We start from the raw sequence: 26,704 nt of genomic DNA on the forward strand, positions 1-26,704 counted from the left end.
TTTCTAATTCTTCGTACTTGGATTGTACCTGCAAAACAGGCACTCCACAAATGCTTGTTCACAGAGTATATTAGATGAATCCATACGGAACTGCCAGTGTTTTTGGTAAAAAATAGTAATCAAATATTACAGTTTCATATGACTCAACAAAATATTTCCATCTAATTTTGTCCACATATTGTATGAATTTGCCTTTCCCTAAATGTGCTCCTGTTTCTGTGCCCTACTTTTTAATTGAAAAGCCCTTTCTCCTGTCCTATATCGATCATATTCCTTCCTTGAACATTCCTGTGAATTACTCATTCCCAGGCACACCCAGCATTTGCTAGCTGGTATCTCTGTGTGTCCTCCTCTAAATTGTAGTCATATTGCATTTCCTCAGTGCCTACACAAACATTTGTCATAATGTTGAATTACCTATCTAAGGATAAAGTCACTATAGCTCTGAAACCCAGTTTCCTTCCTAGAGAAAGAAGATAATCCCTGCCTGGCCAATATAACAGAACGGTTAGAGTTAACATATGAGGACTTAAAATGATTAACAGTAAAGCCTCCAGGTTGTTCTTCTTAAAGGGGGTGGTTTGAAAATGTTAAGTGCTATTAATAGGCAATTTGTTTTCAGCTCAGTCTCAGGGAGGGATTGACTCTTCCCAGCCAAAACATTTCAAAAGATGCATCCAGTTGACAGACTGAAAAGAGAATGTCGATCACATAGGGAGGACACACAAGGAGAACATAGACAGAGTCCTTGTGTTGAAGAGAAAGAGACCAAGAATTGTCACATGCACAATTATTCCCTTTAACTAGTAACAGGGGCACACAGCACTTGATAGGGTGAACTGAAAGAAATCAAAGGCTGCATGTGAGAGCAAACTAAGGACTGCTCTGTGTACAAATGAAGAACTTTTGGGGGAATAATTATAACAGCATTAAAGTAAGGAGAGGGGAGGGGAAAAGGAGGCAAGGAGGGAGAAGTGAGGGCTAAGAATATCATAGGACACACAAGAGAGTATCACAAGTACTTGGAGAAGATTCTAGACTCAATGAAGAGCGGGAGACTACTCCCTTAGGCACAATAATTAAGGGATATTTCTTAGTTCTTAATTAGGAGAAGCTAGAGACTCCTAATAAATATGTGACTTTTGGCAAGTTGCTGAATGTTACTTTAAAAACTGGTATTAATAGTTCCTATCTTATAGAGCTGATATAAACATGAAATAAGATATTGAACATAAACACACTTACAAAGTGCTCAGCATATGGCAAGTATATAATACATATTGTAATAGCTCTTATTATTTAACATTGTTTGGCAAACTATATGGTCATTCTCAAGTAATCTTTTTACTATCTTCAAGAATTGTCCAGTTGAAGAACTCTCCAGGAAGAGTCTTGAACTTTATGTATTTGATCTATTATAAGCAAAACCAGTAAACTGAATACTGAAGAAGCAGTATCTATAGAAGGTTCTATGACAGAAATGTTCTCCATCTATATTATCCACTATGACAGGCATTAACCACATGAAGCCACAGGGCACTTGAATGTGCTGCTAAGGAAGCAATTTTTAAAATTTAATTATTTCAATTTAAATGGACACATACCATATTGGACAGTGTTGCCCCCCATACGTACCAAAAGACCTTATACAGGTCACTGTGGCCTAGTGGGGCTCTGGATTAGGTGACCTGGATTTGAAACCAGAATCTTCCCTTTAGAAGCTGAACTACATTAAGCAAGTAACTCAGCCTCCCATGCCTCAGTTTCAACTTTTGCAATCTGAGGTTGATAACAGTATCTACTTTATTGGCTTGTAGATTAAATTAGAGAATGCAAATAAAGCAATGGTTCTCAAAGTTCAGCATGCCATCAGTATCACCTGGAAGGCGAAGACACCAATTGCTGGGTTCATCCTCTAGGTTTTTTACTCAACAGGTCTGAGGGAGTCAGATAATTTGCATTCCTAATGAGTTCCCAGGTGATGCTCATGTTGCCGGTCTGGGGACCACACTTGGAAAAACACTGTTATAAGCCATTCAGTATGGTGCCTGATACACAATGAGAACTCAATAGTGTTATTATGATAAGCATCTTGATGGTGTACATCAGTAGGGCTTTTGCAAAAAAAAATTCACACTTTATTAGAAACCTCTAGCCCATTTTTTGATACACACTTTTGATAAATGTTTATGGGTCACCTACAAAGGGCAAGACACCCCCACTGTGTTGAGTGACCAGCTGTCAAAGTGGGTTTGAAGCAGGGTTTCAGAGCACCAGTTACATGACCATTATTATTACCATCTGAAATATTTTTCACCATTTCGACTTCCCACAAAACATACAGAAAAAAAAAAATTAGGTTTCTCTCCAATTTGTCATCTCCGTTAGAAAGATTGTGAAGGGCCTATAAACAATAAGTGGAAGGGATGTGAAAATAGATCTAGGTTTCATACTTGGCTCTTTTATCAACTTCCTGAGATCACTGGGTGTGATGGATTTTTTTTTTTTTGAGACGGAGTCTCGCTGTGTCGCCCAGGCTGGAGTGTAGTGGTTTGATCTCGGCTCACTGCAAGCTCCACCTCCTGGGTTCACACCATTCTCCTGCCTCAGCCTCCCTAGTAGCTGGGACTACAGGCGCCCCCCACCACACTCAGCTAATTTTTTTTTTTTTTTTTTGTATTTTTAGTAGAGACGGGGTTTTCACCATGTTAGCCAGGATAGTCTCGATCTCCTGACCTCGTGATCCGCCCACCTCGGTCTCCCAAAGTGCTGGGATTACAGGCGTGAGCCACCGTGCCCGGCCGTGACGGATAATTTTATGTGTCAACTTGACTGAGTTAAGGGATATCCAGATAGCTGGTAAAGCATTACTCTGGGTGTGTGTGTGAGGGTGTTTCTGGAAGAGATTGGCCTTTGAATCAGTAGACTCAATAAAGGAGATACGCCCTCATCGATATGGGCTGACATCCAATCAGTTGAGGGACTGACTAGAAGAAAAAGACAGAGGAAGGGCAAATTTGCTGTCTTCTTGAGCTGGGACTTCACCTTCTCCTGCCCTAGGACATCACAGCTCCTGGTTCTCAGGCCTTTAGACTCTGGGACTTACAGTGGCCCCCAGGTTCTCAAGCCTTCAGCCTTGGACTGACAGTTACATCATTGGTTCCCCTGGTTCTCCAGCCTGAGGACTTGGACTGCATCACACCATCATCTCTCTTGGGTCCAGCTTGCACATAGCCGATCATGGAACTTCTCAGCCTTCATAATTGGGTGAGCTAATCCCCATAGTAAATTCTCTAATATACAGATATATATCCTATTGGTTTTGTTTCTCTGAAGAATCCTGATTAATACTGATTAACCGGATAAGATTCTCTTAATAATTATGGGCCAAGTATGGACTTGAACAGTTGGGTCACTTAAAAAAAATAACAACAGGTTGCAAACAAGTCCACCCTCACCAATGCATAGACTTCGGTCCCTGGAAGTTATCACAAGTTATCTGTTTTTCTCCTCTGAGATTCTTTCCATAGTGCCTTAATTTTTTGGAGGAAAGGTATTGCAAGGGGGTAAAAACCACACAAACAGATAAACAGACAATTGGCTTGATAGATCTACCTTTAGTTTTGTCATTTTCCAGTATTCACAATCCTTTCAAAGTTTCCTTTAAAGGGGAAAAAACAGAGGCTTGTAAGAAATATGCTCAAAGAGGTTCTAGGACTTACAGACATCCCATTCCAGTATAAGATACAAAAGGCAAAATGTTTCCCTTTCCCATGATCCAGCCTAGCTCCAAGAATCCTAAAAACGATGTTTTAATTTGGAATCTGGGATGCGGCATTTTGTGGATTAACATGTGTTCTGACACAAGGACTACTCTACTTCCTTAAGAAACATGAGCAAAAATGCTTTGCTCAACAACCTAGTTATGTATGTACAAATGGTGATCATGGTCCTTACTGACAAAAAACTTATAAGCAATTTCTGCTACAAAATCGATCTTGCTAACAGGTCTTGGTGTATAAGTCAGGATTATCATTTTCATTTTCAGGTGTCAGAAATGGAAGTGCAGAAAAGCTAGGTTTCAGGGTGACATTACTTAACTGAGGTAGAGGCAAGACGAGAAGCTGTCAGTCATTGGGAATATCTGATTTGTCAGTCTTCACTGCTATTGTAGACTGGCAGAACCTATTTCAAAGTATTTCTGCAATGAGCGTAGAGGAGAGATCTTGGGACCCGCTTTGGGGATTCTGATGGGGAAATGTGACCACGGTTGTGTGAATCCAGATTTTAAGTTCGCGTCTATTGGCTGAATTGATGATATAAACATCATCAGTCGTTCCAATACCCACCTTCAAAATCAGAATGTTTAGAGTCTAAAAAACGCTGCCTTTCAGCATTTTTTTTGTACTGAATAAACAAGCACTATTCTTAAGAATAAGGGGTAAGGGTTTTACTCTCAGATTTGCTTCTCTTATGGAGTGATATCGTATAAGCTGATTGGATTCTCTCAGCCTCACTTTCCTCATGTGTAAAATGACAATAATTCTCCTAATTCATAGGGGGTTGGTGAGACTAAACTGAAATGAATGCAAGAAAGCACTTATTAAGAATATAATTCAGGGACTTGGGCTCTTGTACAATAAATAAATCAGGTCAAAATAATGCAACCTCCTTAGAAGATCATATCCCATATCTCTGAATTAAAAAACAAATTATTGCTGGAACAGTTGGTGTTACCTCTTGGAAAACAAGTTAAGCAGTTTAAATATATTAAATCAGGCACCGTCTCAGTGACAAACAAACTATAAGAATGGACTTGTTTTTATGAGCTCTGAATACAAATTGGCATCTGATCAAATGGCTTCTCAAGGATTATACATCTAAGACCTCTATATATTGCTTTATAAAAGGGTTGAAGTAGATAAAGTGTGCATCTGTTACAGTAAGTACTCCAGAGAGAAGCACAAATGATACTCCATTTCCCAAATTACTCCTTACTTCAATCACATTTGTGCAGGCCAAGGAGTGTGCCTCAATAATTGGGGATTCAGACAGCTATGCCTTCTTGATTTATTTTTTGTTGTTGTTGTTCACAGCATTTTGTTGATGGGATTTGGAACACTGTCGTATTTCAAAGCTACAAAGCAATATTCATCAAATAAAGCCAATAATCAGCTATACCAAATTAAATGTCCCAAAACTATAACTTTTTCTTGTTAGGAAAGCTGCCGTTATCAGAATGCATGGAGTGCAAGGCACAAAAGCCTTGCTGTGATTCGTTGAAACTTCCTATAGAAAACCCACCAATTTCTTTACCTCCTGGCACACAGTGTATGCTAATTCTTTGGCTTTTGCTGATCCAATTTGTAAAACCTTCTCTAAATGGTCCTTGTCCAGCTTCAGTTTTTCAATTTCACGCTTAATTGGGGCAAACTTCTCAATCACAGCATCTGCCACGGCCAGCTTGTAGCGAGCAGTGTTCATGCCCGCGCTGCGGCGCACCACTTCCTCCACGGAGAGCCCCGTCACCGCGGCATGCACCGCCACTATGTTGGACACGCCAGCGCGGCCAGCCGGGTCATAGGTGACCTCCGAGGTGAAGTCCGTCACAGCCTTGCGGAATTTCTGTACTATCTCCTCTGGGCTGTCTGTTATTCGGACGGTGGCCAGTTTGTCAGGGTCTGATTTCGACATTTTGGCAGAAGGATCACGGAGGGATTTTACCTTCTTCATGGATGCTAGGTTAAAAACACCAACACACACATACCCAAAACAAAAACAAAACAAACAGATCACCAAGATGTACACACAGACAGTTCCCAACTTGCAATGGTTTGAATTATGATTTTTCAACTTTACAGTGGTGCAAATGTGATATCCATTCAGTAGAAACTGTACTTGAAATACCCACACAACCATTCTGTTTTTCACTTTCAGTATAGTATTCAATAAATCACATGAGATATTCAATACTTTATTATAAAATAGGCTTTGTGTTAGATGATTCTGCCCAATTATAGACTAATGTAAGTGTTCTGAGCACACTGAAGGTGGGCTAGGCTAAGCTGTGATGTTCAGTAGGTTATGTGTGTTAAATGCATTTTTGATTAACAGTGTTTCCAACTTACAATGGCTTTATCAGGATGTAACCCAATTATAAGTCAAGAAGCATCTGTTCATACTTCATAAATTATATACTACTTTATAAATATTATTTTAAATTTTTGGTCTCTTCCATACTTTTAAAATATTTTTAGTTATCCTTTTCAATAATCCAACATCTTTTTCAGGAATCCAACGTAGTCTACTTTCTAGTCCTACACTAGAGAAAACAATGAGGACTCTAGTTACAGATCCTGAAGCCTGTCTACAAGAAAGCTGAGGTTAGTCCCAAGAAAGTTCCAAGCCTGTCTACTGTCCAATCCTCTCTTTAGAATATACCCTGATGTAACAATTATAAGTTTCTTACTTACTGAGAATGGACTCTGGCACTGGAAAGAACTCCCCATACTTCTTGTTGAAACCTTGTGCTAGATCCTGAACTAGTTCCATGTGCTGGACTTGATCCTCCCCAACAGGAACGTGTGTGGACCTTTAATAAAAGACAGACAGAAAAACAACAGCAAGGCTCTTTCTTAGAGACAGAAATGATATTGCAAGCAGCTGAATTTCCTGTGAATATTTCACTGTTGGTATTCAACAAATGTTCACCAACTATAGAGGGAATGTTTAGACCTAAGTCTTTATCTATGGATCAGACAAAAGCCAAAGAGATGTTTCTCTACTCTAGTTGTGTTTTTTCCACAGCAGAGGAATACAGCCATCAACACCAGCATGACAGGATCTTGCTGGGAGGGAGGAATGGGATTTTAAATAGCATATGCTTTAGGCACAATTGTGTTTTAAAACTACTCCTCATTCCCTCACCCAGTCAGCACATATTATTCCCAGCCCTGACCAGATGCTCTTTACCTCAGAACTACAGCTCATACTTGAAAGACACCCCACCCCACTCTTCAAATCAAAGGCAGCAGAAAGTTCTTCAGGCAAGAGTTTTTCCTCCCTGTCACATAGGGAGTAATTCAATATTCTTTGGAGTAAGCTTCATTTTCAAGTACATTGCAATCGCAGGACAATTAATATGTTGCAGAGAACTTAAAATCTACAAGTACAGTGTAGATGGCTATCAAAAACTATGTGGGATGAAAAAAGCAAGTTGGAGAAAACATGAAATACACTGACATTTACGTAAATTTTACAAGTGCCTATGGAAATATATCTGTAATAATAAGTAAAAAAACATACTGGAAGCTCCTCCCCAAATTTGTAATTGTAGCTGCTTCTAGAGAAGGTGGGAAGGAAATAGATCTGAAGAAAAGAACAAAAGAGACTTGAATTTTATCTGTAATATTTCATATTATTAAGAAATGAAGATGTGAAACCAAAAATATCAGAATATAGGGAATGACTTTATCATGAGTTTAATCCCATATGTAAAGTTTGCAGTGTCAGATCATGACATAGTACATCAAATAAGGGAAGAATGAACCATTATAGAGAAGTCTTGATGAGGAAAATTTTATACTGAAGCATTACGGCGGGATTAAAAAACAGGCAATTTTATATATGCAATGCTTGGCTGGGAGTTTATACCTGATAATACAAGTAATACAGTGCTCTGAGGTTTTTTTAATCAAAGAAACAATATTGCTCCTGTGAAAAAAGCAGCGAGCCATCATAGGCAAGTTTCTTACCCTTTCTAAGCCTTCGTTTCCTCTGTAAAGTGAGGGTCATCATGGAGCTTACCTCATATAGCTCTTTCATGGATAACACGTACACTAATTGATAGTAAGAGCTCAATAAATGGTTGCTATTGATATAATATATATCTATATATTCATTAATATCTGACATGATGAAGCACAAATATAGGTAAAATGAAGGACAAATGGTAAAATAAAGATACTATAGAGAACCTTGATGAGGGGTACACTGACTTTTTTCACACCGGATCATTTTCCTTTTTCAGAGCTGACATACCACAAATAGTAACGCATAATCCCAGAGATAGTCACAGACCTGGGCAGTGATCCTGATATGCGTAGAAAACTTACTTGAAACTGACAGTTCACATATCTGATCAGGTAATCCCAAAATATAAATGGTATGTTACAGGAATTCTGAGAGCTCTTTTAATTTAAGGAAAACAAGAACAGAACAATCAATGGAAAGGCAAAATGTAAGGACCATGACAGCAGACCCAGAGTGGTTTCTCTTCTTCTCAGGTCAATAAGTGAATGTTGGCCAGGTGCATTGGCTCACGCTTGTAATCCAGCACTTTGGGAGGCCAAGGTGGGCGGGTCACCTGAGGTCGGGAGTTCGAGACTAGCCTGACCAACAAGGCGAAACCCGGTCCCTATTAAAAATACATAATTAGCTGGGTGTGGTGGTGCATGCCTGTAATCCCAGGTACTCGGGAGGCTGAGGCAGAAGAATCTCTTGAACCCGGAGGCGGAGGCAGAGGCTGCGGTGAGCCAAGATTGCGCCATTGCACTCCAGCCTAGGAAATGAGTGAAACTCCGACTCGAAAAATAAAAATAAAAATAAATAAGTGAATGTGGGAAATTCTACAGAATAACTATTAGGGCCATAGCCATTGCTCTCTTCCACGCAGCCTGGAGTAGAAAGCCACTGGATCAGTGAGTGGCAAAAACAAAAATATTCCTTCTTATGTTTTCCTCAGCACTCATGGTCCTACATGATACTCCTCTCTGGAATGTACATGCAGACACCCCACCTTTGTAACTTTCTCTTCTTTGAGTGGACTTCGCTACACCTGTCTTGTAATTATAGTGAGGCTGACATGCAGAGGTCACCTGATGCCCCCAAGCCAAATTAGCCAACAGAGCAGATTAGAAAGCAATTACAGTAGCCCATAGGAAATCACAATGGACTGCAACTAACACAGAAAAAACAATTACCATAATCAATACACTTTAAGCACATCAAAATGAATATTTCCACATGTCAAAATGGTTCCAGATTCACAACGCAACCAAACTAAACAGAAAACACATTTAGTTTTCATAATGACTCTGCATGCATCTTTGCCTGATGTCGGATCCTCGCCTCTTTTCTAACAATTCTGTGGGGTTTTGCTTTTTAAAAACAAAAAGGATTTAAAAAATTTTAATCTTTTTCATCTGCCCCATTGCTCCACTTGGCTTTTTCATCTGATTTTAGTGTGTTTGTTTCTAGCCTTCCCTCCCTGTGCTCCTGCTGCTCCTTTCACCTCCTATAATTTATCTTAGCCTTTACTTCTCATCCATTGAGTTTACACTTTACATTAATTCATCTTGTCTTTGATTCTACTCACTTATGTGCCTTATTCTCTTCATATTTTCAGCCTTTCTCCTCAGTCTTTCTTTCACTTCAAATAATTTAGTGCTGTTCTTTAAAAATTTATACCCTGCATAATGATATCCCTTTTAATGTGTCTTCTCTTTTTTTCTGTTTTCCTTTTTTTTAAGTTACTCTGACTGTGCTTTCTTAGACACAACATAAAACAAAAGCCTTTCATAATTTTGATTGTTATAACTTCTGTCATATAATAATGCCTCTGATCTTCTCCTTTGGTGACTAAACCATTTTTCTTTTGCTTAGTTCCTTTTTGCATCTATGATACTTAAGATCACCCCACTCTTCTGGCAGAATTAGTGTCCAGATGAATAATCGTTGCCTACATATATCTGCTCACAGAGATTTGTTCTCTTATTATTTCTTTTTCTACTTTTTTGGCTGTGTTTGTAAGTTTTCAGTGCTGCTGCCTTTAACCAGCCTGGCTGGGACAGGAGTTTGGTGGTGTTTTCTTGTCATAAAGGATTAATTCCTCATCACTAGTTGCTTGTCGGATATGCAATAATGACTCTCTAATTCAGCAATTACTTATTGAAGACCCACGATGTGAAAGTCCTGGTGCTGGGTACTGTGAAAGATATAACGAAGGGTTTACTTTCTAAAGATTTAAGGCCTCCAGGAGGAGAGAGATACCCAATGAAGCTCTAAATTCTTCTGGCCAGTCCTCCTTCAGCATCCCCTATCTCAATGAATGGCAATGCTATCAATCCAGTTGGGTAAGTCAGAAATATCGGGTCATCCCTGATACCTCCCTCTCATACACATCCCGTCCTATCAGTTTTACTTCCTAAATGTTTCTTATATTTGTCTACTTTTCTGCATCTTCACCGTCACCATCATGGCCCACATTAGACTAGTGAAATAGCCTCTAAATAGATGGCTCCAGATATTCTTGTCTTCCTAAAACTCATTCTCTGTCTTTTAATCAATTCTCTTTTAAAAGTATAAGTAATATCAAATTCGCTGTATCCTTAAAATGTACAAATAGCTTCCTGTTACTTTTTAGAGAGTGTACTGGATTATCTGTTGACATCTCAGCACCATTCTCTCCCTTCTATGCTACCTCTTGATTTTCAGGGGCTGCAGCCTGGAAACTACATTTCTCATACTGCCTTTCAGTAGGGTTCTGGTTTGGTGTAGGCATTTGCCTAATAGAGGTAAAGTGGAAAGAGAAAGATAAAAAATTATTGCTTAGGTAGAGTGGGTGAATATGTGGATATCAGCAGACTACAGAAATGAGTAGCTTCCTGCATCTCGGAAAAATCCAGGCTCAACTGGCCTCACAAAGAATGAAGCACTTCAAGAACTGGAAGTCTCCAAGGCAGCTATAGGAAATCCAGCATTCTTAGAAAAAGCTCTCAAATGCTGTTTTATGACAGTCTCAAAGAAAGAGAAATAATAATAATACAAAGCTCTCAAAAAGCTTATTTTCAATGGTCCTCAATGGCAGTAGCCTGATTCTTAGACATTATGATGACACCTCTTCTCTGACTCTACCAGTCTGAAGTTTCTGAGCAATCATTTTACTCTCTATACTTTCTGGGTTTTGGTTTGGTTTGGTTTCTGCCTGCAGTTTCTTGAGGCCTCTGTTTTCTCATTTTTCTATATCATTTTTGCTTTTGTTTTCAGTCTTCTTTTTGTTTTTATTTTTTGAGATAGAGTCTCGCTCCATCACCCAGGCTAGAGTGCAGTGGTGCACTCTCAGCTCACTGCGGCCTCCTCCTCCTGGGTTCAAGCAATTCTTGTGCCTCAGCCTCCCGAGTAGCTGGGACTACAGGCACACACCACCACGCCTGGCTAATTTTTTGTATTTTAAGTAGAGACAAGGTTTCACCATTTTGGCCAGGCTGGTCTTGAACTCCTGAGCTCAGGTGATCTGCCTGCCTTGGCCTCCCAAAGTGCTGAGATTATAGGCGTGAGCCACTGTGCCCGTCAGTTTCCAGTCTTCTTATCCTCTTCCCAAATTTTTCAGATTCTTGAGAAAGATAATCTGATTAGCCCAGATACTCACTTTCATCTCTATCTGAATGAATTTAGTGGAATCTCTCTGAAACTTCATTTCCCCATCTGTAAAATGGGGATAATGCCACTCACTTATTTTATAGCCCTATTGTGAGAACTGAATAGATAATGAGTGTGTAGCAGTTAGTAGATGCCTGGCAAATAATGCTCAACACACGTCAAGTCCTTCCTTTCCTTTCCCTCAAGGCCATGTATAGTGCCCTTTTTCCGGATCAGTGGCATTGTAGGTACTTAGCTACTATTTGTTGTAGTTTAATAAAAATTATATATGTATGTGTGTGCCTTTATGTGTATGGGTGTGTGTGTATATATATGTATATACACACACACATATATATAACACATACACATACACACAAACAGAGAGACAGAGAGACATATACACAGAGAGAGAAAGGGGAGAAATAAACATTTACTTAATATATAGCCAGCTATTTGAAATTAGGCATTTGGAAAAATAATACAGATGCAAAATAAAAACTATGAACACTTGCTATTTTTGAGCACTGGAATATTTTGTCTGTATTCAAATTTCTTGTACTTATCATACTCTCAAGCTGAAGATGGTCTCAGCTGTCCATTCCTGGGTTCCTTACCAAGTTCTGCCAAAATAGTTACATAAATCTTTTATAAACTTATCTGAAAGGCTCCTCTTCCATTCCTTTCTATTACGTTTGTTTTCTGACCCACCATGCCACTCATTCTAATGATGATTTTGATAAAAGGAAACACTAGTATTTGGCTTGCATCAGAATTTTATGAAGAGGTCACACATAGATTTGCTGATAGGAAAAAAAACCACAGATGTTTTATCCACCCTTCAATCTACCATTCTACCTATCTACATTTATAATACAAATATTCATAGACATTCTGGCAATGACCTTTTTCAAAATCCAGAAATGTGTGGAACAAAGCAAAACAAAAACAAATAAAAATATCCTCAAGTGCTTCATCTCTGTTACAGGGAAAACAATGATATAGCTTAAAAATCAAACCTGAGTTTAAATCCTGACTCTGCTACTTATTATCGAGCAATTAGGAACTTCTAAACTTGAGAGAAAACATAATGAGACAAATACAAAATGTACATTAGCAGAAAAAGTGCTGTAGACCCATAGTCTTGCCCAGATGTTCCAAAGTCAACTGACTGGCTACTTAGCTTCAGGCAAGTTGTTAAACCACACTGGACTGAAGCTGTAAAGCAATGGAATTAAAGAAGAGGCTCCTTAAAGCTCCTTCCCATCCTTTGCTTCACGGTATCATTAAGAGTGTAGTCATTCTTGTTAAAGTTTATGCTTTTCCATAGCCCTAAACTCAGAGGACTCTTCCATTACAGCTCTTGAACTATTAAGGAAACCTACCACGCTCATGTGTTTTCTTATTCTAGTGCTGACAATTCTCAGGTTTTGTTTTTTGTTTCTGTTTTTGGAGTCAAGGTTTCACTATTTTGCCCAGGCTGGGCTCAAGTGATCCTCCCGCCTCAGCCGTCCAAGTAGTTGGAACTTCAGGCATGCAACATCACACCTGGCTAGCCTTTGGTTCTATAAAGAAGTAGGCCTTGAAACAAAATTAGACAACATTGTAATTATCAAAGACATAGTCATCATTAGTCATAACCAAGTAACAGCTCCTAGTCACAGTACTGCCTGACCTGTATTTCATTTTAATCCTTTAATAATCCTGTGCTTAATAATTATTCCCATTTTACAGGTGAGAAAGTCAAGTTTCTTCACAGAACCTTTTCAAGCAAATATCCTACCTCTCTAGAAAATGTATTATTAAGACTTTCACTATACTTTCATTTGTTACTTATTGGAGAATATTGTTCTAGCCTTTTAAATAAGTCAAAAGCTACTTATTACAAATAATAAATGTTATCAAGAGTCCAGCATACAAGTTAATACAACAAACAGACAAATAATCCTTGCAAGTTTTCATCAGAATTGAAGATAGGCTGCATGTACTCATGGACATTCCCTGTTTGTAGAGCTAAGCAGCTGCTCTTTTGGTTGTTTCCATCATAATTGCACAAGGGCTCTGGAGTCATGCCAAGAGGTATAGATACTGTCATCTTCATGCTATTATCAGACTTCCATGCAAAGAATTGCAATTCACAGCTTTAGGGGGAAGGGATGCAAAAACACTGGTGAAGTGTCTTCTTTTCCCAGAAGCTTTCACAGTAGCATGGCCCTAAGAACATGCCAATTGGGAGGCTTTATCTCTAGAAGGCCAAATGGGGGTCAAGGGAGGCTGATGAGGGGTTAGCACGGAAGAATTGAGAGGGGGATGAAATCAGAAGCCCTGGCCAGTAGTACAGTGAATGCAGGGATCAGCATCCTCAGGTGTATATTTTTGAGGACTTTAAGTGTCAGCAGTAGCTGACTGGATGGATTATGGGTCCAGGAAAAGTACAGGTACCCTACATCATATTTTAAAAACTTGCTCTCAACCTGTAGGTCTAATACAGTGGTTATTTAAATTTAATTAAAATTAAATAGAATTTAAAGTTCAGTTCCTCTGTGGCACTAGCAACACTTCAGGTGCTCAATAGCCACACATGTGGCTACTGGCTACAGGATATAGCACAGACATAGAACATTTCCATAAACACAGAGCGTTCTATTGGACAGCATTGCTTTAGAGTCTAGAATATATAAAAATCAACATTTAAAATGCTTGAAGTTTAATCATTACTGGGGAAATATATATAGCTACTGGTTATGAGCACAGACTCTGTATCCAAACTTCCTGGACTCAAATCCTGGCTCCAAGCCTTGCTAATTACATGACTTTGGGCATGCTATTAACCACTCTGTCCCTCCATTTCTCCATCTGTAAAATCGGGACAATAAGAGTGCAAATTTTAGAAGGTTGTTGTAAGGGTCGATGTATATAAAGCACTTACAATGGTTTCCAACACATTGTAAGCGCTATTTAAATGTTAGCTCTTAATATTATTAGTTTCTCACAGAAACATACTTCTATAATGTAGTATATTATACATGTAGAAACATACTTCCATAATGTAGTATTTCTGGGGAATAGATATAAACTGATTCAGATGTCTGACCCTTTCTGCACTTCCCCTTGCCCATGAACCAAGTCTGTATTGAATAGGTTAAAACACTCTCTTGTCACCATGAGTATGTATAAGACTGGGCTGAACTCTCTTCTTACTTGTACAACAGAATGTCGGCTGCCTGGAGTACTGGGTACGTGAGCAGGCCCACCGTGCCATCGTGCTTCTGCTTGGTAGTCTTTGCCTGTGAGAGGTGAAAAGAGAGGAGGGGAAGAAATCTGAAATCTGACTTGAACCTAATTATACTGCTAGATTAAGAAAATTTTAAAACAAGCAAATTGTGATCTGAAGCCACCTGTAATAACATTATACATCGGTTCCTTTTTAGCAACTCTAGCCATCTTCCGGCTGGCTTGTCTTCATGCTCCAGGCTGAGGCAGGAATAAGGTGAGTGCATTTCATCACTGCCCCTTTAAGGGATCCTGCACTGCTACTATTTCTTATTTATTTTATTAAAGTAAGGATACAGGCATTTATTGGTTCCAAATCGGATAAATTCCAGATTTCACAGACAAGGTCACAAATTATCATGAAATTAAATCTCTACAAATTAACATGAGTTAATATCAAAAGCCCTATTGTTTATATGTGGAGACTTCCCAAAAAGTCTCACAGCATGCCACTGAGAAAACTGGAATGTTCCCTTAAAATCACATTTAAATAACAAAAAACAAAAAAGTCATGGCATTTAAAAAATAAAAGTAAGTGAGAGAAATATTCATCTAACCAATCCTAATGACCTGTCTTGATTCTTAGGTGATTAAGCATGCTGAAGCAGTGAGGGTCAAGTGACCCAATGAACAGTACAGGTTGTATAGACCAAAACAGTTCCTTAATGGAGAAGTTGATGGAAACACCTGAGATGATGTTAGAAACATTTAATAACTGGGGGGGGGGCAATAGATGCTGATTATAAACTACTACTGTGTACTCACTAAACATGATCCTAATGATGCTAACTCCCTTGCTGTGGCTGCACATTGCTGACATGTCGTTTGATTCTCTGAGTAGAGCTACTTATTAGATGGCAATATTCTGTGCAGTTTCAAGGCCTAAGGTATAGCATCTCTTGTAAAATAAATGGATACTTTGGTGTGTAGACAAATCTTACTCATTTAGTTAATCTGAATCATTTCTCTCAAGTCTGATTATTTCCAAATGAACTGGGCAACTGAATTTATAAACTTGTTTTATTCCAGGGACGAAGCTCATGAGCTTACAAACTTGGGATACCCCTACCAAGGTGCAGACATATTTTTTAAGGCTCAGTCTGAAAATACAACAGCTTCTCTCCTTAGCCATCTTAATTTTGGTGTTTCGTAATTTAGTTACAAACTTAACTTTTCTGAGTATACTTCAAGTGGTTTCTGGCTTATAGCAACCAATGCTCTAGGCCATTCAAAGGAAATTTCAATGTTTGAACATACAATTTCTTCACTACATCCCCTAATTACAAAGTTCATGATAAAGGCTAGTTCACAATTATCACCAGGTAAAGATAATGAAAGTTTAATTTGGAAACGTGCAAATTGAAGAAGAACCCAATTTTTAAAAGTTGCCATCACATTCAATTTATAGCCTTTTTGTTTTTTTTTTTTTTCCACAAAAGCATTTTTTTTTTAATTATACTTTAAGTTTTAGGGTACATGTGCACATTGGGCAGGTTAGTTACATATGTATACATGTGCCATGCTGGTGCGCTGCACCCACTAACGCGTCATCTAGCATTAGGTATATCTCCCAATGCTATCCCTCCCCCCTCCCCCCACCCCACCACAGTCCCCAGAGTGTGATATTCCCCTTCCTGTGTCCATGTGATCTCATTGTTCAATTCCCACCTATGAGTGAGAATATGTGGTGTTTGGTTTTTTGTTCTTGCGATAGTTTACTGAGAATGATGGTTTCCAATTTCATCCATGTCCCTACAAAGGACATGAACTCATCATTTTTTATGGCTGCATAGTATTCCATGGTGTATATGTGCCACATTTTCTTAATCCAGTCTATCATTGTTGGACATTTGGGTTGGTTCCAAGTCTTTTCTATTGTGAATAATGCCGCAATAAACATACGTGTGCATGAATGAGTAACATATATGTAAAACATCTGGAGCACATAATAGGCACTCAATAAATATTAATGCTCTCCACATTTTCCCTCTCCCTTGTAATTTCAAAGTCCATTATGCTAATACGAAAAGGCTATAGCAGCATGATTTATAGCTGCTATAGCCTTTTCGTATTAGCATAATGGACTTTGAAATTACAAGGGAGAGGGAAAATGTGGAGAGCATTAATATTTATTGAGTGCCTATTATGTGCTCCAGATGTTTTACATATATGTTACTCATTAATCCTCTAAATAACCCTGACCTCAGCAACCCTCACCCCACCCTTCTGTGCCACTATTCCACCTTTTGCTGTCCCAATGGAAACCAGGCTAGATGCCCTTATCAGATCCTCCTATAGCACTGGAATCCTGTACTCAGAGCACTTCTTACACTTTCTTATTACTTGTTTAATTGTCTTTTCCCAAACAGACTATAAGTCTCATGAAGGGGGTTACTTCTTATTGACTGCTATATCTCTAGCACCTATTATGACATAAGACTCACAGAAGATATCACTAGTATTTAATTAGTATTAATGAAGGAATCACCACAGAAGACAGTAACATACCTGAGGATAAGACTGGGATTTGAAATTCATGTTTTTCCTACAAACAAGCAATTATATACTAATGGAAAGGCTTTTCCAGAATATCAGTACATGCACTAGTAATGTACTAGCAGGAGATCTTTAGATGCTGTTTTAAAGTGGGAATAGTTCCTATTAGATTAGTATTCAGTTCCTATAAAAAGGATTTCAACATTACACTTAATGGTAGAATACTATGGTACAATGGGAAAGTATTGCCTAAAACCAAAATATGGCAGATAACATTATGAAACTTTGTTTCTAATTTGTGGCAAGTAATGAATCTGCAGCATTACTAGTACCGTCTTATGTATTAAGTGTCTTAGTCCACTCAGGCTGCTATAACAAAATACCCAGCTAGGTGGCTTATAAACAACAGAAATTTATGTCTCATAGTTCTGGAGGCTGGGAAGTCCAAGATTAAAGCAAAGTCAGTGTCTGGTGAGGAACCTTGTTCATGGACAGTGACTTCTAGCTCTGTCCACAGATGATGGCAGGAGCAAGCGGTGTCTCTAGGGCCTCTTTAACAAGAGCACTAATCTCACTCATGAGGGTCCCACCCTCAAGATCTAATCACCTCACAAAGGCCCTACCTCCTAATACCATCATCTTGGGAGTTAGGTTTCAACATATGAATTCTGAGGGGACACATTCAGACCATATCATTTAGGCACTGTCACTTTAAAGCTTTATCTGTTTCTTTCTGTAGCATGTGTGAAGGCTTCTGAAGACCAGCTTTTGAGGAAACCAATGGCCCTGAAAATACCTCAAAAGAAGCTTGAAATTGAAATTAGTGTTGACGTAGTTGGGGGCTACCTACCCTGGGGTTATCCGACTGCAAAAATAAATGGAAGTAAAGTACTATGAATCATCCAATTTATCTTTCTTGGTTGAACGTCTTAGAAAAAGTATAGCCCTAATTATTCTGTGAGTTTGAACTGTTGCCTGGACTCAACTTGTTTAAATGTTAAATAAAATATGTTGTCTCTTCTCTCCACAATGAAAACATTCTTTCCTTACTGCCAGTTAATTCCAGTGGAAATGGGAGGCAACCTCAGAGTCTAGTAATCTAGAATCTGTGATTGTTTATTAACTATAACGTGGTTGTTCAAAGTCATTACCAAGTCTATCCAAAGGTAACTCTGATTCAACTGTACACAGATAAAAACAATGAACCTAATTTTTAAGCCAGGAGGAATCTTGGAAAATCCTTTTATTTTCCTTTTAATACCCTGAAGCAGGGAGGTTAAAGATGATGTTCCAACCATTAGTGAGTGGCAGACCAGGGAGGAGAGTAAACTCAGGATTCCCAGAGCCTAACACAAAAATAAACAGGAAGGGAAAAATAGCTTCTTGTCTGTTTATTAATCAGATTACTGGCATTTACCTTCCACTGATGTAAATGTTGTAATCGAGGTAGTCTGACCATGCAGGAAAGGATCCAACTTAATTGTGTGTGTTCAGACACCTAAAGAAATAAAATAGAACATTAGTAAAGGTGGCCAGTGTTTTCTTGCATATAAGAAGAACTAAATAGTAAGTATTACACTAAATGTCTGAAAATACCCCAAATTAAGGTTATTATAAGAACAGGTGAAGGGGGCTTAGTTCGGATTCATGAAGCATAGACTCTTAGGTGATTCTGCTTCAACATCTTCAGTGAGAAAGTTTCATGATGTCCTGAGGCATCTGTTCTATCTGTAAAAAGCCAAGCTTATTAAGAAGGCACACACACACTCTCTCTCTCTCTATCACACACTCACATACTCACACACACTCACACACTGGTTCCAAGCCTCTCTAAATAACTTCTAAATACATGAAAGCAGCTATAGTACTTTACATATAAGTGGTGGAAAAAGGTACTGGACTTAACATTAAAGATTGAATTCTTTAGATCTAGGGTAACTTGAAAGTTAGAGATCACCTTATCATTCCATCACCCCAAAAGGTATTTTTATAGTTTCTACTTCCTCCTCTCCCTCCTCTTTTTCATCTTCCTCTCCTCCTTTTCTGTTTTCTTTTTTAAGAAGTCTAATCAGCAAGAAAATATAAACTTTCCCCCAATTTTTTTTTTTTTTTGAGACAGAGTCTGTCGCCCAGGCTGCAGTGCAGTGGTGTGATCTCAGTTCACAGCAACCTCCGACTCCCAGGTTCAAGCAATTCTCTGCCTCAGCCTCCTGAGTAGCTGGGATTACAAGTACCTGTTACCACATCTGGCTAATTTTTTTTTTTGTTGTTGTCTTTTTAGGAAAGACAGGGTTTCACCATCTTGACCAGACTTGTCTTGAACTCCTGACTTCGTGATCCACCCACCCCAGCGTCCCAAAGTGCTGGAGTTACAGGCGTGAGCCACTGCGCCCAGCCCCAAATTTGTTTGTTTCGACCAAATTTAATCAAGCTACCAAACCTGATGACCTAGAATTTAAGGCCTATGCATCCCGTTTCTTTACTCTGGGGATTACAAGCCCTTCATCAACTGTGGCTTTTTTTTTTTTTTCATCCACATGATTTCCTTAAAAAGCAGAGACTGCTGCCAACTCTGAAAAGTGGCCCCAAATGTGTTCTTTGTGGGTTTTGCAAAAAGAACATAAAGGAGTGGAGCTGAATCAGCCCAGGCCTGTTGTACTAACAAGGAATCGCCATCTGTTGTAAGATAGTTTCTCATTTTTTTCCTCAAGTTATAGAGAGGGAAGAGTTGTTTTTCACGTGTTTGATAAGGAACCACTTTTAAAGTTTTGCAAGTCCCTGGGCTGAATCTGTCATCTTTCTTCCAAGAGGCATTTGGGTTTCATTCTGGGCAATGACATTGACACACTGTCCATGCAAATTGCTAACTGCTGCTGTAAACAAATAGCTATCAGACAAAAACAGAAACTAACCCTGGATGTAGGCAAGAGGACTAGAGTTGCTTCCAATCACCAAGGAAAATACATTCCCATTAGAAGTAATAAAACAAGAGCTGTTTTTCTGGCATGAAGAAGTAGGAGAGAATTTTTTTTTCTTCTTTACTGAATTGGAAGAAAGGAATGAAAACACAGATAATAACCATGGATATGTGGAAGGAGACAAGATGACGCCTCTTTAACTCTGATTCAAATGCTTAGCTTTGGTGATATGCAAAAAGCTACCACTATGTCTCCACGAAGCTGAGTATTTTCCTTGGAGTAGCTTTTTATTTGGACATATGGAATGAAACTTAATATTCTGCAGAGATCTTCCTGGTGTTTCCAAAATAGTGAGCATAAAATTAATTCAAATTATCTTCATACAGAAAAAGTAGGTAAAAGGTCAACGGCAATTAATTTTTTACAATTCATTTTTAATAATTATATAAGAAGGGTAGGATACTTCAGGATTTGGTTGTCTTACTTCATTCATATTCATGACAATTGCATGGAAAGGTTCAGAGTTCCACTTGGGAGAAAAAGGAAAAATGGTATCTAAATATAATATTTTATCATTTATGCTGTGAAACCACAAACAAACTAGCTGTATAACCTGATTAGCCACAGAAAAACAAAGGCATGGACAATAAAGCGGCCTATTGACCATCCACAAACAAGTCAGCAGTGATGAGTAGAAAGAAAGAACTGAAGATTTCAGACCTCTAATTCTAAAAGGTGCATTCTTCAGTTGCAGCAGTTTTGCCTATCTTTTTCACAGCTGTAGAAAGTAACTTGGTACATTGTATGTCCTGAGACATACAATGTACCTCAGGAAATATTTGTTGAATGCGTGGGCAATAGCAAAGGCTGTAAAAAGAATGGGACCATTAGGTTTGGCAACAGACTTGGTGATTGAGGCAAAAGCAGTTTCAGGGGAGTGATTGGGATGAAAGGTAAATTGCAGTGGGCTGACGAGTGAGACTAGAAGGCAGGATATAAAGGCAGATACTCAATAAGCATTGCAAAGTAGTTAAGAGCCCTGTCTTTGGAGTGAGGTTGCCTGGATCTGAATGCAAGTTCTGCCACTTAGTCGCTGAGTGACTCTGTGTAAGTGATTTAATCTCTTTGTGTCTCAGTTTTCCCCTCTATAAAATGAGGTTAACAATAATATCCACTTGATAGTATGTAAACAGAACCTAGCATATAGTATCTACTCAATAAATGGTGGCTTTTATTATTATAATTTTTAGAAATACTTGTTTTAACTTTTAAGATAATTGTACATTCACATACAGTTGTAAGAAATAATACAGAGTGATCCCATACGCCCTTAACCCAGTTTCCCTCAATGGCAACATCATGCATAACTACAGCTTAATATCACAATGATACAGAAGTGGGGAAAGGAAGGGTGTGGTCCCTTTAAATGATATCAAAGAGGGGCAAGGCATGGTCTATGGCTAGGGCTCCACACGCGGACATGTGCCCATGGACCTAGATGAGGAGAAACATTTTTGTTTTCCTGCCCAAATGTTGCATTTTCCAAGATCACCTTGGTCGGCCACACTCTCGTCCTGTGCCTATAAAAACCCCAAGACCCGGCCAGGCGCGGTGGCTCACGCCTGTAATCCCATCACTTTGGGAGGCCGAGGTGGGCGGATTACCTGACGTCAGGAGTTCAAGACCAGCCTGGCCAATATGGCGAAACCCGTCTCCACTAAAAATACAAATATTAGCTGGGCATGATGGCGGGTGCCTGTAATCCCAGCTACTCGGGAGGCTGAGGCGGGGGAATCTCTTGAATCCAGCAGGCAAAGGCTGCAGTGAGCTGAGATCACGGAGACCAAGCCATTGCACTCTAGCGTGGGCAACGGAGCGAGACTCTGTCCCAAAAATATAAAAAGTAAAAAATAAAATAAAATAAAATACTGAGACCTTAGCAGGCAGACACACAGGCGGCTGGACATCGAGGGGAGCACATCAGCGGAAGAACACATGAAACACGGGCAGCACACCAGCGGGCCACTGACGGGCGGAACGACATGGGGTTTGTCTGGGGAAGTCGGAGGACAACCTGGGCCACCAAGCGGCCCAACTCCAGGGGAAAACCATCTCCCTTCTGGCTGCCCCATCTGCTGTTTTCTCCGTATTTCAATAGTTTCTCTTTTCAGTCTCTTTGCTGGTTCCTCCCCTTTAACCTGACTTCTTAATTGCTGACACCCAGGTTTCAGTCTTTGTTTCTTCTATTGTTTTTTATACCCACTCCCTTTGCAATATCATATCATCTCACTGCTTTAAGTAAAATATGTATAGTTGATGCCTTTTGAATTTATAACTCCAGTCAGACCTTGCTGATGACCTCCAGACTCATATATCCAGCTACCTATTCAGCCTCTCTATCTGGATATCTAACAGGTTCTCAAGCTCAACACATCCAGAACGTAACTCCTGATCCTCCGTTCCAAATCTGCTGTATCCACAGCTGTCCCATCTCTTGGATGGTAACTCCAACTCTGCAGTTGCTTAGGCAAAAACCTTGGCATCATTCTTCACTCCTCGTACTCTCTCACACTCTGTATCTAATCCATTGGCAAATCTTGTTGCCTCTACCTTCAAAATATATTCAAAGTCTCACCACTTTTCACCACATCTACTGCTAGCACTCCAGTGTGAGACACCATCAATCCTCCCCCAGAACACTGTGATAACTTCCTAACTGGTCTCCCTGCTTCCACTCTAGCTCCCTACAGTCTATTGTTACCACACCAGCCTAAGTGACGCCTTTACAACATAGATCACATCACTCCTCCGCTCAAAATCTTTCATGTACTTTTCATTTTTTCAGCGTAAAAGCCAGAGTCCTCATAACAGCCTGTAAGATGAGGCACAGTCATCTCCTCCGTTTCAACTCTGTAACCTCTGTGATTCAAGTCCTACTCCTATCCCCTTTGTCCCTCTTCTCCAGCCATGCTGGCCTTCTGGTGTTCCCAGAAAACACCAAGTACACTCTTACATTAAGGGCTTGCACTGGCTTTTCTCTGATAGGAATTGTCTTCCCTAGATATTCACTGACTAACGCCCTCACCTTGTCTTTGCTCTAATATCATCTTACCAAGGGGGCTTACCCAAACTACACTGATTGAGTCTGTTCCCCTCAATCCCACTCCCAGTTCTCCTTAATCTTTTTTCATATCACTCATCACCTTCTAATATACTTTATGTTTGGCTTATTTATTTATTGTTTATTTTATATTACTCTAATAGAACATAAGTAGCATGGTAGCAAAGATTTTTCTCTGATATATTCACTAATATATCATGCTATAGTACCTAGGGCATGGTAAGTACTCAATAAATATTTAATGAATGCATGCATAAAAGTAAACATTAGACATTTATAGAGAATGTCTAAACATGTGGCATATGTATATAGTTGCATACTGTATACAAATAAGTGAGGTAGATTTAAATGAATAAACATGAATAACAAAAACATACTAGTGTGTGAAAAAAACTGCAAAAAAGTACTGTACTATTATACCAACTACGAAAAAAATTTTAAACCATACAAACAAAAATATTATATACTGTTCATCAAATTACACATGAAAACAATTATAAAAAATGGGCTAGATTGACACCAAATCCAAGATTTTGGTTGCCTGGGAATAGAGGAAAGAGACGCAATCAGGAGGGGTAAAGGGAATAGGAAGGGAAAGAACTGAAGGAACCCTCAACTTCATCAATAATGTTTTTAATATAAAAAAGTTGAAACAAATATGACAAAATATTAATATTCATTTTTGGTGTTGGGAATATGAAAGTTTTACCATTTTCTGCATTTTGCTTTTTTTTTTAAACTTTATTTTAGGTTCAGGAGTACATGTGCAGGTTTGTTATAGAGGTAAACTCATGTCACAGGGGTTTGGTGTACAGATTACTTTATCACCCAGGTACTAAGCCTAGTACCTATTAGTTATTTTTCTGCCCTTCTCCCTCCTCCCATTCTACACCCTTAAGTAGGCCCCAGTGTCTGTTGTTCCCCTCTATGTGTCCATGTGTTCTCATCATTTAGCTCCTACTTATAAGTGAGAATATGTGGCATTTGTTTTTCCGTTCCTGTGTTAGTTTGCTAAGGATAATGGCCTCCAGCTCCATCCATGTTCCTGCAAAGAAAATGATCTTATTTTTTATTTTTATGGCTGCACAGTAATCCATGGTAAAATGTGGTATATGTACATTTTCTTTATTCAATCTGCCATTGATGGGTATTTAGGTTGATTCCGTCTTTGCTACTGTGAATAGTGTTGCAATGAACATATGTGTGCATGTATCTTTACGGTAGAACGATTTACATTGCTTTGGGTATATACCCAGTAATGGGATTACTGGGTCGAATGGTAGTCCTGTTTTTAGCTCTTTGAGGAACTGCCACACTACTTTCCACAATGGTTGAACTAATTTATACTCCCGTCAACAGTGTATAAGTGTTCCCTTTACTCCATAACCTGGCCAGCATCTGTTATTTTTTGATATTTTAACAATAGCCATTCAGACTGATATGAGTTGGTATCTCGCTGTAATTTTTTTTTTTTTTTTTTTGAGACAAGGTCTCACTCTGTTGCCCAGGCTGGAGTGTAGTGGCGCGATCAGCAACCTCCACCTTCCCAGGCTCAAGCATTCTCCTGCCTCACCCTCCCAAGTAGCTGGGATTACAGATGCATGCAACTACCGCCCGGTTAATTTTTGTATTTTTAGTAGAGACGGGGTTTCACCATATTGGCCAGGCTGGTCTTGAACTCCTGACCTCAAATGATCCACCCGCCTCAGCCTCCCAAATTGCTGGGATTAAAGGCGTAAGCCACCGCACCCGGCCCTTGCTGTATTTTTAAAGATTTGAGATGGGCTAATTTTTAATATTTTTTAATTTCAAAAATATTTAATTAACAGAAAGAGTGCAGGATAGACAGCATGATTCTGAAAGATATAGCTGCTAGGTATCAATCAATTGATTCAAGCAATTAGCTGGCTCAGTAAATCCTGGATCAAATCTCTGTGTCCCTTAAGATTTTACTTTTTCGCATGTAAATGTTATCTTCCTAGGAATTGGGTCCTGTAAGTTTTAGTTAGGACACTTGGAAGACTATTTAGACTCAGAAATTCTCATTTATTGCTTCCTCTTGGAAACTAGCAATTTATGCTGAGTTGTTTTTATTAGACTCTTACTATCCCCATGACAAATCCCCTTAACAGGAACTCTGGGGTTCTGATTTTAATTAAGGAATCTCTGTATCAATATAAGCTCACTCTCTTCAACTGGTCTTCCCCCACTCAGTACTCTTGTTTGCCAATAAACATGTCTGTACACATCTGGAGTTCTCTATATGTTTTCTTAGTCTAATACTTCCAAAGTTAAATAAGTAGCTTCTGTCAGGCTGTTCTTGACTTAAAAGTCACCTCTATGTAAATTTTACTGCTTATTTTGCTTGTGTGTATGTTTACCTGTAACAATATATTCATCAGATTATGCTAGGCTATACAGGGTAACAGACAGCCCCCAAATTTAAGTGGCTTACAGGAATTATTTCTTCCTCTTTCACATGACATATTGGTACCTATAGCTTGGCTATAATTCTGCTTTATAGATCTTTTCATTCCAGTATCCAAGTTGAACAAATAGCCCCTATCTGAACATTCTGTTCTCATGTCAGAAGGAAAAAGAGCAAGAGAGCTAGAGCAAACATGCAATGGCTCTTAAAGATTCTTCCTGAACATGGTGTACATCATGCCCACTCACTTTCCACTGGCTAAAGTAAACCACATGGACAAGTCCAACATCAGTGGGACAGAAAGAGATGCCTCTCCCACAGGAGAAGTCACAAGGCAATGGGTGAGGACATATAATCCTCTGAAGCAGGGGTCAGCAAACTACTGCTCCCAGGCCAAATCTGGCCTGTGGACTCTTTCTGTTCCACCCATGGGCTAAGAATGGTTTTTGCATTTCATAAGAGTAATCAAATTTTTTTTTTTAAAAAAGAAGAGGAAAAATGGAGAAGGAGTAGGAGAAAGAGGAGAGGAAGAAAGAGAAAAAGAAGACAAGGAAGAGATAGTAGCAATGGCAGTGGTGATAGAGACTACGTGTTGCCTGCAAAGTCTAACATGTTTACTATCTATCCTTTCACAGAAAGTTTGATAATCTCTGCTCTTACAATAAATAAAAATGAATAACTGGGAACAATAATAATCTACCACTAGTACATCCCCCAAATTAGCTACCATGACAAAAAATAAGAGAATTGTCCTGTAGAGAAATTGATGGCAGACAGCTGATTTTTTTCAAACCTATCTTTTCAGTAAGATTGTATTTAAAATTTCTATGTTGATATATTTGATAGCCCCAGGAACTTAGGTCCAACAAAATAATAAAGGTTTTTTGAACTACATTGAAATTTAAAACTTCTCTCCATCAAGAGACCCAATCAGCAGAGTAAAAAGGCAACCTATAAAATGGGAGAAAAATATTTGCAAATCATATGTCTGGCAAGCAGTTAACATCCAGATTATACAAAGAACTCTTAAGGCCAGGTGCGGTGGCTCAC

At 39.0% G+C, this 26,704-nt stretch overlaps 1 protein-coding gene across 11 annotated transcripts in view; it reads right to left on the reverse strand.

Annotated features, from left to right (window-relative positions):
* Positions 1-26,704, reverse strand: part of WARS2 (tryptophanyl tRNA synthetase 2, mitochondrial) — a 133,782-nt gene that overhangs the window by 20,182 nt on the left and 86,896 nt on the right. For 4 of the 11 annotated variants that reach the window (XR_010152728.1, XR_010152730.1, XR_010152727.1 and 1 more), the window contains exons 3-7: positions 18,605-18,685; positions 14,620-14,705; positions 6,474-6,592; positions 5,317-5,738; positions 3,616-3,661 (exon numbers count right to left, since the gene is read on the reverse strand). Coding sequence is in view for 8 of the 11 variants with exons in the window: in XM_063798063.1 (XP_063654133.1) it covers positions 3,641-3,661; positions 5,317-5,738; positions 6,474-6,592; positions 14,620-14,705; positions 18,605-18,685 (729 nt within the window). In the remaining 3 variants the exon portion in view is untranslated. Of the gene's footprint in view, positions 1-3,597; positions 5,739-6,473; positions 6,593-14,619; positions 14,706-18,604; positions 18,686-26,704 lie in introns of those variants that run through there. The other 7 variants (XM_003308290.7, XM_054685754.2, XM_063798067.1 and 4 more) reach the window with 3 other exon arrangements.

Source organism: Pan troglodytes, chromosome 1 (genome assembly GCF_028858775.2).
Source record: "Pan troglodytes isolate AG18354 chromosome 1, NHGRI_mPanTro3-v2.0_pri, whole genome shotgun sequence".
NCBI lineage: Eukaryota > Metazoa > Chordata > Mammalia > Primates > Hominidae > Pan > Pan troglodytes.